Source organism: Choloepus didactylus, chromosome 8 (genome assembly GCF_015220235.1).
Source record: "Choloepus didactylus isolate mChoDid1 chromosome 8, mChoDid1.pri, whole genome shotgun sequence".
Lineage (NCBI taxonomy): Eukaryota > Metazoa > Chordata > Mammalia > Pilosa > Megalonychidae > Choloepus > Choloepus didactylus.
This window is the reverse complement of record NC_051314.1, coordinates 121,443,381-121,457,405: the sequence shown is the minus strand read 5'-3', so window position 1 is coordinate 121,457,405 and position 14,025 is coordinate 121,443,381. Positions and strand designations below refer to the sequence as shown.

General features: G+C 42.6%; 1 protein-coding gene across 1 annotated transcript in view; it reads left to right on the top strand.

Moving 5' to 3' along the window:
• ETV6 (ETS variant transcription factor 6) overlaps positions 1 to 13,408 on the top strand; it is a 243,817-nt gene extending 230,409 nt beyond the window's left edge. Inside the window, exons 6-8 of the mRNA XM_037846667.1 lie at positions 4,653 to 4,795; positions 6,063 to 6,163; positions 9,815 to 13,408. Of these exons, the coding sequence (XP_037702595.1) occupies positions 4,653 to 4,795; positions 6,063 to 6,163; positions 9,815 to 9,920 (350 nt within the window). The 3' untranslated portion in view covers positions 9,921 to 13,408. The remainder of the gene's footprint in view (positions 1 to 4,652; positions 4,796 to 6,062; positions 6,164 to 9,814) is intronic.
• Positions 13,409 to 14,025: the final 617 nt, after the last annotated feature.

The window sequence follows — 14,025 nt, the reverse complement described above, 5'->3', positions numbered from 1 at the left end:
AGTTTAGAACCACTGCTATAAAGTATGGTAGCAACATTTGTTTTGCATGTTACCCGCTCTGTTATAAATTTATTAGGTAATTTAAAAAAATTCAGCAAGTACAGTCTCTCCCTGTTGCTTATACCCGTGAAACTCTGTTTATAGGCTTACATTTAAATTTTCATTTAGACAATTAAAACATAAAATTACTTTCTTAGAAACATTCCTGAAATTTAAATTAACCATCATTGAACATCCCCTTTGTCAATAACTTGACTCACCTACTCAAATTTTTTAAAAATCATTTTGTCTAGCATTTTTTTTTTCTTCTTTAAAAACCATGTTGGTTATGTGTGAATTGCCCATTTTTACCAGTCTCTGCTCAATGAGTTTATACAGTGAGTCTCTGGTAGGAGACAGATGTGGGAGTGAAAATATTTCTTCTTAACCACAGGAAGGAATTTTTTACAATGCCTTTTAGCTGTGGATACCCAGGGTGCCTCACCCAGCAGGACAGAGAGAGAGCTCTTTCTGCAGTTGGAAAATGGCACCTCACTCCAGCGAAACCCTTTCATAAACTTCCTCTCATGGAAGAGACTGTCAAAATAATGGACATTTGTATAAAGTAGCCACATGCCTTCATATAGAAGAAAGTCCTTGAAGATAAAGGCACTTAAAATTAATGAATGTCTTGTGAGTTAAAATTTTTTTCACATGCATGTTTTAAGTATTTGTTGTGGAATAACCTTGTGTTTATACAGTTTGTGAGTTTTATTACATACTATTAAGCATCTTCATTGATGATTGAGGAACGTTGTATCTGTACAAACCTTAAAAATTCCAGGTGGGTTATGGTAGCAGCCTCCAGAGGATCTAGGAACTAAAGAGGACCTGCCGTTAAAAAAAATATATAAAACCCATATGGGTTGAACTTCAATTATAGAAAACTGTCATGTGGTCAGGTAGTTATTTGTATCATCTGGTCATAATTTCTAACTAAAGAAACAAAACAATCAATAGGGTTATAAAAGCCACTTATACTCTGAGCCTGAAACAACTTCTTTATGCCACATACTTCCTGTTGCTACCTCTTTTAATGACTGGGTAATTTAGTATGCCTTGAATGTCAACATATTTTTGTTAGTCAGCTAAAGTTAGCTTTGCTGGATTAAACGTCACTTAAAATGATCAATTGACAACTTGGTTGAGTTTTCTTTCCCACTTAGGAAAGGGAAACGTTTGCAAGATGCAAATGTTCTGGAAGCTCATAGGTAAAGTCTCCTCTCTATAAACCCTACCCTGCATTTGCCATCCACCTACCATCTAGATGATCCCTTTAGGCCTCTAGATTTTCTTTGTTAAATGGTTTACATAAAGGTCCCTGCTTGATGTCTCTGAAAAACCAACACGGTGCATCCCAGTGCTGGTTAAGCCCTTACTTGGACAAACAATCCGGGTTGCACTTCACTGTTTATGAGAAATAGCCATATACCATGAGCATAAAAGATGAGCAACAGAAAGAATGCAATGAAAATCCTTGGGTGAAGGGAAGGCTCTGGAGTCAGCCTGAGTGGCATGCCTTCCAGCTGGAGCCCAGAGGGCAGCCAGTTGGAGCAAAACGTCACTATACCAAACTGTGAAAGACAACCGTGTCGAGTCTTTATTATTAAGTTTCATTAAAATGAACATACTATAGAATCACATTCTGATCCAGAGAAAACAAAGGTGTCCCAAGCCTGTTAATGGTGAACATTATTGTAACCCTGTAGGAAAACATGGGAAGAGTTATACACAAGCCACCTTCGTTCCCCTAATTTATTGGCATTTTATGTGATAATATTTGGTTTTGTCAGGTGTTTTCCTGTTGGTAGATTGTGGGAAATTAAAATGTATCTGGCATTTGATGGCAGGGCAGAAATGGACAATTAAACTACTTTACCTACTTCTCTGATTTGCCTAGAAACTAGACTTGTTTTCTATCAAGTGCCTTAAAAGTGAGCTAGATTAGTCTCAGTATGCAATGGTGTGGAACACTGGCTTCACAAGATACTTTATTTCTGTAAGGTCAATAGTAATGCCCCCGCTTTCATTTCTGATTTTTGTTATTGGCGTCTTCTTTTTTTTCCTTTGTCAGTTGGCAAATGTTTGTTGATTTTGTTGATTCTCTCTGTTGTTTTTTTCTATTCTGTTTCATTTTTCTCCATTCTAATCTTATTATTTCCTTCTTTCTGCTCACTTTGGGTTTAGTTTTGTTCTTCTTTCTCTAATTCTTTCAGGTGTGAGGATAAATTACTGATTTGAGATCTTTTTCAGTGTTAACATTTAGAATCATGCATTTCCTCCCCAGCTTGGTCTTTGCTGCATCCCGTAAGTTTTGGTATGTTGTGTTCTTGTTTTCATGTGTCTCCTAATGTTTTCTAATTTCCTGATTTCCTCTTTGACCCATTGGTTACTTAAGAATGTGTTGTTTAAATTTCCATATTTGTGTGTTTTCTAGTTCTCCCTCTGTTATTGATTTCTAGCTTCATTCCATTGTAGTTGGATAGGATACTTGGTGTGAGTTCAATCTTTTAAAATTTATTGAGACTGACTTTATGACCAATGCAAGGTGCTTTTTGATGACAGGATGGGTCCCCCTGCTCCGTCCATGCATTGCACCTCACCCTCTGGTAATCAGGAGCTTGGCCAGCAGGTAGGGGTAGAGATAGAAGTGACTGGTCAGCATCTGCTGTTAGAAAGGGGTTCAGATGCCAAGATTACGGTGTCAGTATTTTAAGACCACCACCACATTGTGCTTCTCTAAACTGCAACAAATCATGCATCACATTACTTCTTAGACACAGGTAATAGGGGAGAAAAGGATACAGTAAGGGATCCTAAATTCTCGGGGTCTTTTAGGTTTAATAGTAGTCCCTAGAAAGATTATAATCTTCCTGGAAAATACCAAGTTTATGACAATTTCATCTGCCATCCAGACAGAAAGTTGGATTTTACAAAGGATACATGAAACAGGGTTCAACCGTTGCTCTGGAAAGTCCTACAATTTTACAAATATAAACCCATTAATCAGTTTTTCTGAAATCCCACCATGAAGGGTAATAGCACAAGGAGTCACATAGAGCCTAGAACCTTCCATGCATCACCTACAAGCTATGCACTTCAGTGAGTAAATTACTAAACCCACTAAGCCCTGGCTTCCTCATCTGTAAAATAGGAATAGCAACAGCCCCTGCCTTATTCATGAAGTGATGGTAAGGGTCAAGTGTAACTGAGCTGCAGGAGTTACACTTAAACAGCACAGTGCCTACAAAGTATCCAGTAAATAGCATTGTTGTTATTTTTATTACTTTCTCTTCACATGCATTATCACTAACACAATAATCTTGTAAAGTTGTTCCAATTCATAAACGAGGAAACAGATCCGCAGGGGGATTACACAACTTGCCCAAAGTTATAGACTCCAAAGAGGGGTATGTTTCTTTCTCTGGGATACGAATGTGTTGACTCTACAATATTCCAAGGTGTGTGAGGCCTAGGCCTCACCGCACAGACAGTACCTTGTACTACAGGAGCTCCAGAGTTCAAATCCCAGGGAACTCAGGCAAATTATTTAATCTCTACAAGGTTTAGAAACTGTGTGTGTAAAGTACCTAGCACATACCTTGCAATCAATAATGATCTATTTATTACCAACATTCTGTACTGCCTCCAAGCTCCCAGAATCAACAGCAAACACCTGGAAATTGATTCCTCTTACTCTCATTTGGAGGCTGGTACACCCCAAATCCCCCCTACTTGTTAAGGCTCAGCTGAAGGGCAAACCATGTCTTAACGGCACAAAGCCAGAAAGCCCTGGGACAAGGGAAAGGCTAACCTGCCAATCCACAGCCGAGAACCTAGGCCTAGCACAGTGCCTGAAAAATCGCTTAATAAATATTCGTTGCTGGACCAAATGATCAGACTTCAGTTCTGCAAACGGAGAAGGTGATTTTTTGGCCCTGGTTTCCTTTTCTGTCACGATTCCATTAAAACAAAACAATTTTAAAGACCTCCAATATATGCTATAATGTGAATATATCTGAATGTTTTAAAAACTATGCTAGCCACAGTTCTCACAAAGTCACCAAGCCATATAGTTTTTCTTTTCCCACCGTTGTTCATTCATCACTCTGCATTTTCTATTTTTTGTTTTTTTTTTTTTTTTTAGCCTACTCTAGTCGTCTCACCTTTATCCATTCAGTATCACCCACCAACACCAAAATAACCTTCTAGCACCACCATTTGCTCTCCGTGGACCATGGAGACTCTCCCCCTGCTCCCCCTTTTACCTTCCAACATGTTTTTAACTCACATGCAGAGCTGCTGCTCTGCACTTGAGCCCGTGCCCCATCTTTCACACAGGCACTGAGTTCAAGGTGTTGATTTGTGACCGTGGACGTGCTGCTTCCTCACCTTGGCCTTGGTGATCTCAGGTGTCTTCAGCTCAAAGACCGTGCTTCTCTAACGCCACCTTGCTTGGCCTCTCTGGACCTTAGTTTCCTTACTGGAAACTGAGGCAGTTAGACAGTCAATCCAAAGCCTACTAAAGCAAGTGCTAGGTTATTTTCTGATTCTTGTTAGTGCCACAACAAGAACCAATTTCAACAGTGTTTTCTTGCCCTTTCCCTCTCTAGACTGTAGACTGCTTTGGGATTACGTCTATCAGCTGCTTTCTGACAGCCGGTACGAAAACTTCATCCGATGGGAGGACAAAGAATCCAAAATATTCCGGATAGTGGATCCCAATGGACTGGCTCGACTGTGGGGAAACCATAAGGTAAAGGGCACCAGATATTTCCTCTATAAAGTCTTTATCACTGGATTGGAGGATAATTGTCTTCTGCTTCCTAAGTCTTCCTGTAATTATCTAGTTTATTCCTCACTGGGCAAACAATTAGACAGTTGCAAAGGGAAGGAAATAAATTAAAGGTGCCTTTCCACTCGTTACCTATGCCAGGTGCCCTTCTCAGCATATCCTGGTTTGATGGGGCTGCATTCTGAGTAACCCTCTCTCCCCCGCCCCTTAACCTTTCCTCTCACCTCATCGGGCAGGGGAAGAGGGAGGCGCTGCGGGACTCTGTGACTCTCACAGGGGAACTTTGGAAAGTGTCACTTCTGGTCTGCTTAGTTAGAAACTCCCATGTTCACAAAAGCCCACTTTTACCTGGAAAAGACTCATAGTCTGACTTGGAAACATCCCCTTTAAAAGCAAACAGTGCAAAAGAAGTGCGATTGCCCCCACAATTTTCAAAATTGGGAAGAAGGAATGGCGTTTAAAAGATAAAGTCTTTGAGACTCAAGAAATCACGACCCGAACCAGACCTCAGACAGGTAGGTGTGGGGCACGGCCTACAAGGCAGTGAGGTGGCACAAGGCCAGATCAGGACAGGCCAGGGAAGCACGGCCCAGTGCTGTCCAGTTCCGCAGCCTTCCAGGAAGGCAGCCCTTGACAGATACCTGCATGTGTGAGTCACTGAGAAAAACCCCTCTGCGGCTCCCACATTGTCCCAGAGCCCCGGGGCTGGGAACCACTGTATTCTGCATCCACCACAGGAGGTTAAGCAGGAAAAAAAAAAAAAAAAAAAAAAAATTCCCTTCCCTAAAACGACAAACCAGAAATGCCAGTTCAGGAAAGGTTATTGCAACAAAAAAGAAATTGTGAGTGGATCAGAGGTGAGGGCTGACCCCAAGACCAGGGGAACCTGCAGGAAATTCCTCAGGCAAAGCAGAGAGCATCTTGGGAAAAGGAAATAAGGGAGGTTGCTGAGACTTAATTAGCAAGAGCTCCAAATTTCTAACACACGGTGATTCACCCTAGAAGAAAACCTTGATGGCCGTGCATATAAAAGCAGAGGGTGGGAATGAATGGGCCTGGAAGGCAGCAGATTAGCCAGTAGCTTTCCCAAACCAGCGGGGACCAGGAGACCACGTGGAGCAGCTGAAGCGCTTTTATTTTAATAGCTCCCCCAGTGCCTTTGCTGAGGTTCATTTCATTGTGTCGTTGTGCTTTTTTTTTCCCCTCTCTTCCTCCTCTGAACAAACAGAACAGAACAAACATGACCTATGAGAAAATGTCCAGAGCTCTGCGCCACTACTACAAACTAAACATTATCAGGAAGGAGCCAGGACAAAGGCTTTTGTTCAGGTAGCACTTCCTGTTTCTCCTTTCCTTCTTTGGGGAGGATTTTGTTTTCTTTAAATAAGGGGGAGGGGGAAGGCTGTTAAGATCTCTACTTGCCTATTTGATACCCAGAGCCATCATTGTTACGAATTGGATTCCATGTGCTGGTTTGTTAGAATACAAGAAAATATATATATTTTTAATTTATGCCTGCCCTGAAGTAAAGCCAAAACTAAATAAACACAGTCTGACTCACCTTTAAAATAATGTAGTGATCAAATAATATTATCTGGCATTAAAGTCACATGTAGTTGGAGCAACCAGAGTCAAGTTGTGTGTGGCAAAGCAAGGAAATAAACCTAGACTTCGGGTTAGCAACCCTGCAAGCTATTCTCTAAGCCAGTACTTTCCAAATTACTGGTCATGACCCATTAGTGAGACATGAATAGGTTCAATGGGTCAGTAACAACTTTTTTTAATGATACTGGATAGGACTGAATAGAGGAGAATATAAAATATCTGACTAGTAAAACACGAAGTAAGGGTGACTGTGGTTCATGAAAATACTGTTTCAGGGTGTGTGTGTGTGATGGATCATGATATAAAATTTCTTACAATACTTCATAGTCAGTCTGAAAGCCACTGCACTAGACATTCCTCTTTCCATAATTCCTCACAGAAATGAATTCCCACCATTTAGCCTACCACATAGGTTGTGATTCATTGTATGTATAAAAGAGGAGAAAAATTATAAGAGGAAGAAGAAGGGATCTGAAGGACCAAGCAAGAAAGGTAGCAGGATACCACTAACAATTTACATGGTAGAAACAATCATGGATTGGGAGAAGGAAATCTCACCAAACATGACCTTAGATTACAAGTTTTGGCAGGTGGAACAAGAAAAAGTGACAGATGGGGCTACAGAGGTGGATTTGGAAATATCTATATACAGATGGAAATTAACACCATGTAAGAGAAGAGAAGTTCACCAAAATGATAAGTATTTATTGGAAAGAGCAGAGAACCTGAGGTTTAGCATTGGGAAGGAATGGTAACTTAGGAGTAGTGAAACTAACTGAAATCTTCAAAAGAAACAGAAAAGATTTTCAAGAAATGAAATGAAATTAAAAGACAACCCTTCTTCTGGATCTACTGATGCCATCTCTTCCTTCACCATAAACTTAGTCCTTGGCTCCCTGTTCTTCCCATTCCTATACTTTTTTTCCTGAGTGAATTGGTTAGACTCTTAAATCACTATCTCCAGCACTAAAATCTCCCTGAAATTCTAAGTTTGCATATCTAAGAGCTTTTTGTAGGACCTGTCCACTTGAATAAGACATTAATATCTCAAACAGCATGTTCAAAATGGACTTTGTTCACATAAAAGAAATGCCACCTAGACTTTGTGTTACTCACCATTGGCATCGCCAGTATTTTAGGCAACCAATCTGGAAATGGAAGTTATCTTAGACTTTTCGTATATCCAAGTCAGTCATTTTGCTGAATTGCTCATTGGCTATGCAGCACCGTTCCCACTCTGTTCTAAAGCCTGGGAACTATATCTCCCAGGATTTCTTGCTGGCAGGTTCCAGGTCAGAGTTAACCAACGAGAAGCACTGTCATAAGATTTGGAAGCTGGAAAAAAGGCAAAAGCATAATTATTGCTTCTCTTGCAGTGGAGGCTCGGGTGTGGACTTCATGATTCAGTCCTTAGTTAATTCAACAATCTCTTCCTACCTCTGGTCTAGTCCCCTGCCTCCCAGATTCCTAATACATACTGTACATGCTGCCAGGTGCCCAAGAATACTAGCAGGATTCCCTGCACCAGAAATGTGTGTCCCCTTTAACTTTGCCTTTCTAATCCTATGTGCCTTCGAGGCCCACCTGGAGTCCACTGCCCTTCCCGAGGTCTCCTTCAGCTGCTCTAACACCCAGATACCATCTTCCATCATCTCTTGAGATCCCTTGTCCCTTAACCACTTTGTGTTTTACATTTTTAATAGTTAGATGTGTGAAGTTAAGCCCCAGAAGGTAGATGATGATATTCTATATGCTGTTTTATACCTTACAAAGGCTTTCAGTAAATGTTTGACAAGCTTGGTGAGAAATACCAGAAGCTCAACATAGAAAAGTAGTCAGAAGAAAGGGGTGATTTGGAGGGCCAAGTACAGAATTATCTATGGACTTGGCCTAGAGGAGTCATTAGTGACTTTGGATGTTGACAAGCTTTCTCTGGGGAATGAAAATAGAAGACAGACTGCAGATGCCACAAATCATCCAGCTTGAGACATTCAGTAGTAATGGACACAAAAGAAGAGCAGTTGTAACTGGAAGGTGTATAGGCTTCCAATTAGAGATTTTTCAATAGGATAAGAGGAAAGAATAATACTATTAGTGAAGGAAAGATTGTCATTTCCAAAGAAACAGGTGTTGGAAGCCAGATTCACCACACAATGAAGGCTCCTTGGTATAAGAACTAGCATGTACTCAAGTGAAATGCTAAATTGTGGGTACTCTACAAGAGTGGTAGGCTTTGAGGGAAGGATGATTTCAGTATGGATGATGCCGTGAAGTAACTCTTTAGTGATGATGCCAAACTGAAAGAATGAGTAGGACTTGGATAGGCAGGGAAGGGAAAAGAATGTTCCAGATAAAAGCAGAGCTAAAGGTTTGGAAGGAGACATGGACCATGTTTTATATGAGGTAAAAGACTATCTGGACTGGAGTGGAGGGTCTGTGCTAGTGAGTAGGGGAAAACAACAGTTTCCTGGGTAGGACAGCCCCCAAGAGTATAACCTTGACTCGGTAAGTGGTGGTTATAGACTTTTGAACATGGAGAGATGAGAAACAGAATGTGTGTTTTAAGACAGTTCATCTGGTGCGAGTCAGAATATATGGGAAAGAAAAGGTGTGTATGCACAAAGCCCAATTTGGAGGCTGTGACTAGCCTTCCCACAGTAAGCACAGAATATGCAATCAGGCCACCTTCTTAACCACGTAAATGATAGTTGAGACATGTCACTAGTGTCATTTCCAAATGAACCCCTCGGACAAGAAGATAAGGCTTGCTGTACACACCCAGCTGCAAAGGAAGATAGACTAAAAGAGATTGATTGCTAATGTTTTGGGAGGATCAGTGATAACGCTGAAAAAGATTCTCCTTCTTTTTGCCTTTGTAATTTCCCAAAAGCACCACGCACTTGCCCTATTATCAAAAATTTCCATTCAGAGTTTAACGGTATCCTTTGAGTTAAATTCAAGTTTTGAATACCATTCCCTGGGCTCACAGTCTAGGATGGAAATGGATATACAGCTCTCACGGGTCTTTGTATAATCTCTCTAAAAATAAGAAATTCAGATAAGTGAGCAACGCCCGAGTTCCCTCACGTGGGTGTGCGAGTAATGCGCCACACCGCCCCAGTGTGCACTCTCGACCTCCGTCTGGTTAAGGACAAAAATTGTCCTTTTTTCAGTTCTCCCGCCAGTTTTCAGCAGTTGGAAGAAAGGGCACCTTCCCCTGATTTGCCCCAAGTTAGTGCACATGGCCAGGTTCGGTGGTAGCTCTCCAGCTATATGAGAGGAGATGACAGGGCCTTTCTTTATAGGTCAGATTTCAGGGTGAAGACAACTTCAGGCAAATGTAATCTCTTTACTCCTCCCCTTCCTTTTCCAAAGGTTTATGAAGACCCCAGATGAAATCATGAGTGGCCGGACAGACCGCCTGGAGCACCTTGAGTCGCAGGAGCTGGATGAACAGATCTACCAAGAAGACGAATGCTGAAGGAGCTAACACCCCACCTCAGCAGGCCGGCAGCGGAGGACACCCCGCCCCCCGGGAGTGCTGGAGGAGCCACGGGGCGGGCGGGCTGGGGAGAGGTGGGAAGGAGGAGGCCCGGAAAGGGGAGCAACACTTCTCTTGCATACCAGGAGGGACCCCAGAGCACCTTAGACAAACCACCCAGCGACGGCGGGGCTGGAACTCTGGCAGCGGGCACGGGCCTGGGACTCGCGTTTCACGTTTCCTTCTCATCTGCAATCTGTCCATCTGTAATTCCTCACCCTCACCCTTCCACTTATTGTTAGTTTCATGGCATTTCTGGTTTTGTTTTTGTTTTTAAGAACATGCAGTTTAACTTTTCATCATTCATATAAAGGAAGACATCTGATGTTGTTTTCCTATGGAAATATGTCTATTATATATATATATTTTTTTTGCAAATCTCACCAAGTGCGGCAAGCCCAGCTGGTCAGGAAAGGGAATCCTTGCAAAAGTCTTCAGGTTCCTCTTTTTCCTGCCATGGGGATCAGGTTTGTTCCAGTTGGGTCTTGGCTGAAGGTTAAAAAAAAAAAGAAGATAAAGTGAAAAAGGGAGCTTTTTTCCCCCTCTCTTGCTTGCTTTCCTTCCCTCTTTTCTCGTCTCCATCCTGCCTGCCTGCCATTGAGTGTCAGACACCTTTCAGCAGAGCGCAGTCTCTTGGAGGGTCTTGGGAATTGTTGGCACCTGAACACTTCGTGGCTGGCACCCCAATATCAGATCCAGATTCCAGCATTTGGTCACCCATCCGAGAGAGGCAAAAAAACATCCCAGATGCTGCTGTACTCCAGAAAGATCAGGGCTGGTCTACTAGGCCACCCCTAAAATGTCGTGAGAGCCACGTGGCTCAGTGGTTCTACTGAGCATGAGATAAGGAGGAAAGGCAGTCGAACTTATGTGGAAGGCTCCCACGTCCTGGGATTAGCTTGCAAGTGCTGCAAAGTAGAAAATCTCTAAATGCCATGTGGGCCTGGCAGTTCTCAAACTGGGTGAAAATATTCTGCCATGGGGACTTATTTTTCCAAAGCAGGTTGTTGAGGCTAGCTGAGAGGAAAAAGCTCTTCTCAGCACCATTCCAGAGGCCATCTTGTGGTCATACCCTCACCTGATTTTTTTTTTTTTTTAAATTCTTAGCCTTTTTGAGTGTTTCCTGGTCCCATCTGGGACCACTTAAGAGGGAGGGCTCCCCACGTACAGCCTCAGTTGCAATCCCTGCTGCCCACCCTGGTCAGACAGAAGTTTCCTTCCTCATTGTGCTGGAGAAAGGACCCATTTGTGGCTCTTTCCCATCTCAAGGTAAGGTTGGTAGCATCTTGTGAAATGAGGCAAATGCCCATCCTTAGTACTTTTGATGATAACATTTTTAGAGAACTGTTTTAGGTTGTTTGTTTTTTTTCCTTTTCTAGCCTTCTAATCGACTCTTTCACTGTAGGTTCAGCCATCCAATACAAGGATGTCTTTTACCCAAAAGACTTACAAAGCCGCCCTCCCCCCACCCCCCACCTTCATTTCTTTCTGTTTCCTCTACTCAGTTGGGTGAGAGTCTCATGGCTACTCCAGTGAAAACCCTGCCCTCTCAGCAGCAACTCCTGCTGAAGCAGCCAGACCCCTGGGCTCCCCATGAGCCATTTCTGAGTTGACTCCGGCATGCAGAGCTTGGGGCACACGAGCCAGAAGAATTCCTCACTGGCCTTACTGACAAGGACACCAGCAGGGGGGGCAGGGGGGTGAGCAAGTAGATGGAGTACGGCTTAAGGACATTGGAATTGAGGAGGTGATTAGGGCTCTTTGGTCTTGCTTGTTCCTGCCTCTTATGGACACACAAGATGGCCAGCTCCCCTGTCCCCTCATCACACACTCCCCCCACTCTCACTTCCAAGAATTCTTGGCTTGAGGTCAGGGACTGTCTGTGAGAGGTTAGAGGGTCCCCATGATGAAGGAAATGATGAAGAAAGTCCCAGCATGACTTTCAAGACTGTTCAGCTCACTGTGATATGTGTTCCAGCCTCTAAGGTGACTGATGATGTAGCTCAGATGCATAGAATGAGCCCAATACCAGCTGTGCTGTGGGCGCCACTGAGTCTTTACTGAAGGGCAGTGTAAGGGCTGGAGAAAAAGGCTGAAATCAGAGACCAGGGCATGAGGTTCCTCTTCCCTAAGATTAGGACATCTCATTCTGGCCACTTTTACCCAGGAGAAGTCCTCAGTGTCTTACTCTTCAAAGAATCTTATGGTTCAATTATGGAGGAAAATTCCTTTTGCCCCAAGAAAATCTGTACTTAAAGCAATATCCTATGAGGATATATTAGACTTAGGATGACACCTTCAGCCACCTGAGGAAATAGCAGAAGGTCCCCTTTCCCGAGGATCTTCTTTCCCATTCAGATATTACCAATTGTGATCTGCTGCTGATCCCTTAATACAAAAGTCCTTTTCGTGTGTTCTTTGAGGGAAGACCTAGGTAGTGCTGACACCAGGATACAGTGTTTGCAACACTACAGGCCCCAAAGATTTCACATTCAATTTAGCAATTCTTTATGAAGCCCCCACTAGCCTGTGTGAATCAGAATGACTCAGGCACAGTATCTCTACCCGGTTGGAAGCTTACACTCTACTTGCAGAATCCATCTAGCATGAAATGTCTCTTTTTAACACTAAGTGCTAGGGATGAAAAATTTCACCTGGGACCAAATTAAATGCTCATCTAGGCTCTGAATGGTTGGACCTTCCCCCTTTGTCGTCAGGGGACTATTCTTGGCTCACAAAATCAGAAATCAGGAAGGAAAAGGCAGAGCTGTACAGGGAGAGAAGCGCTTCCTCCAACTATGTCAGGGAAGAGGCCTCTCACTTTTATCTTGCAGTTGTCTAGCAACCTGGGGTTGGCCAGCTTTGCTCCTCTCCATCAGAAGAAAGCAGTAACAAGTGGCTGAACTGGTGATGTCGAAGGTGACGTTATCCCTAATATCTTTTTGACCCAAATCTACCCAGTCCAGACTAAGGCAGCATCACCAATGTTCCAAAGCCCTTTGAGGGCTCCTTACAGGAAAAAAGGAATGAAAGACTGATGGATGTCTCCTTTTTTGGTATGTTTGGAACCCTTTGGTCCATTGTCTTTTTACACTGCTAGCTCACCCAAATGGGAATGTAACTTTAGCTGAAATTTAAATGGCCATGACTGAATTTACCTAAATGACTAAGGAATCACCATTTCCACCTTTTGCTGCCTCAGATCCAACCTTCAATACATTTTTGAAACATTAACTCCCTTTTGCAGAAGGGAAACCTGAGTATCAGAGAGGGAAGGTAACTTGTCCTGGGGCACACAGCATGTCCAGCAAAGAACTAGCATTGAGATCCAGCCCAGCCTTGCCCGCCCCCCCCCACACACACACAACCCCACTACCCCCTATTTGACCCATTCCCACTTAGGAAGCTGAATATAAAAGGTTTTTTTTAAAAAAATACACAGAGAACAAAGGGCATTTTCTTTGCCCAAGCTTTTGGTGCTAGTCAGAAGCTTTTCACTCACTCAGGCTGCTTCTCTTCTGAGCAGAAACCTGGAATAAAGGGCATGCTATAAGGAAGCCAATGGGGTTGGGGGTGGGGGAAACCCAGTAATTCCTGCCTGTCTAAAAACCACAGAAGACTAACCTGGTACTCCTTGGGCCCCCTCTGCATCAACACTAAACAACTGCAAACTCCCTGACTCTTTGACACATGCCAAGTGAACATTCTTGAAGATTTCTCTTTGTGACTGCAACCACCTGCAAGCCAGAACGAATCTAGAATTTCTTTTTCATTTTCCTTTTTTTTTTTTTTTGTTTAGTTTCTAATCTCATTGTTTTTGAGGTGTGGGGTTTATAAGGGACTGAATCAAATGAATGTAACAAAAAAGAAAAACAAAACAAAAAAAATGCCTTTTCTCAGGGCCAGTGAGTTGCAAATAATTTTTAAAGAAAAGCCTATAATTACTTCATCTCAATAAATTTTTTTTTATAAAAAAAAAAAAGAGGTCCCAAGTCTCTGTTTATAATAATGTGAAATGGAGTCAGACAGACAAGGTCCTCTGATG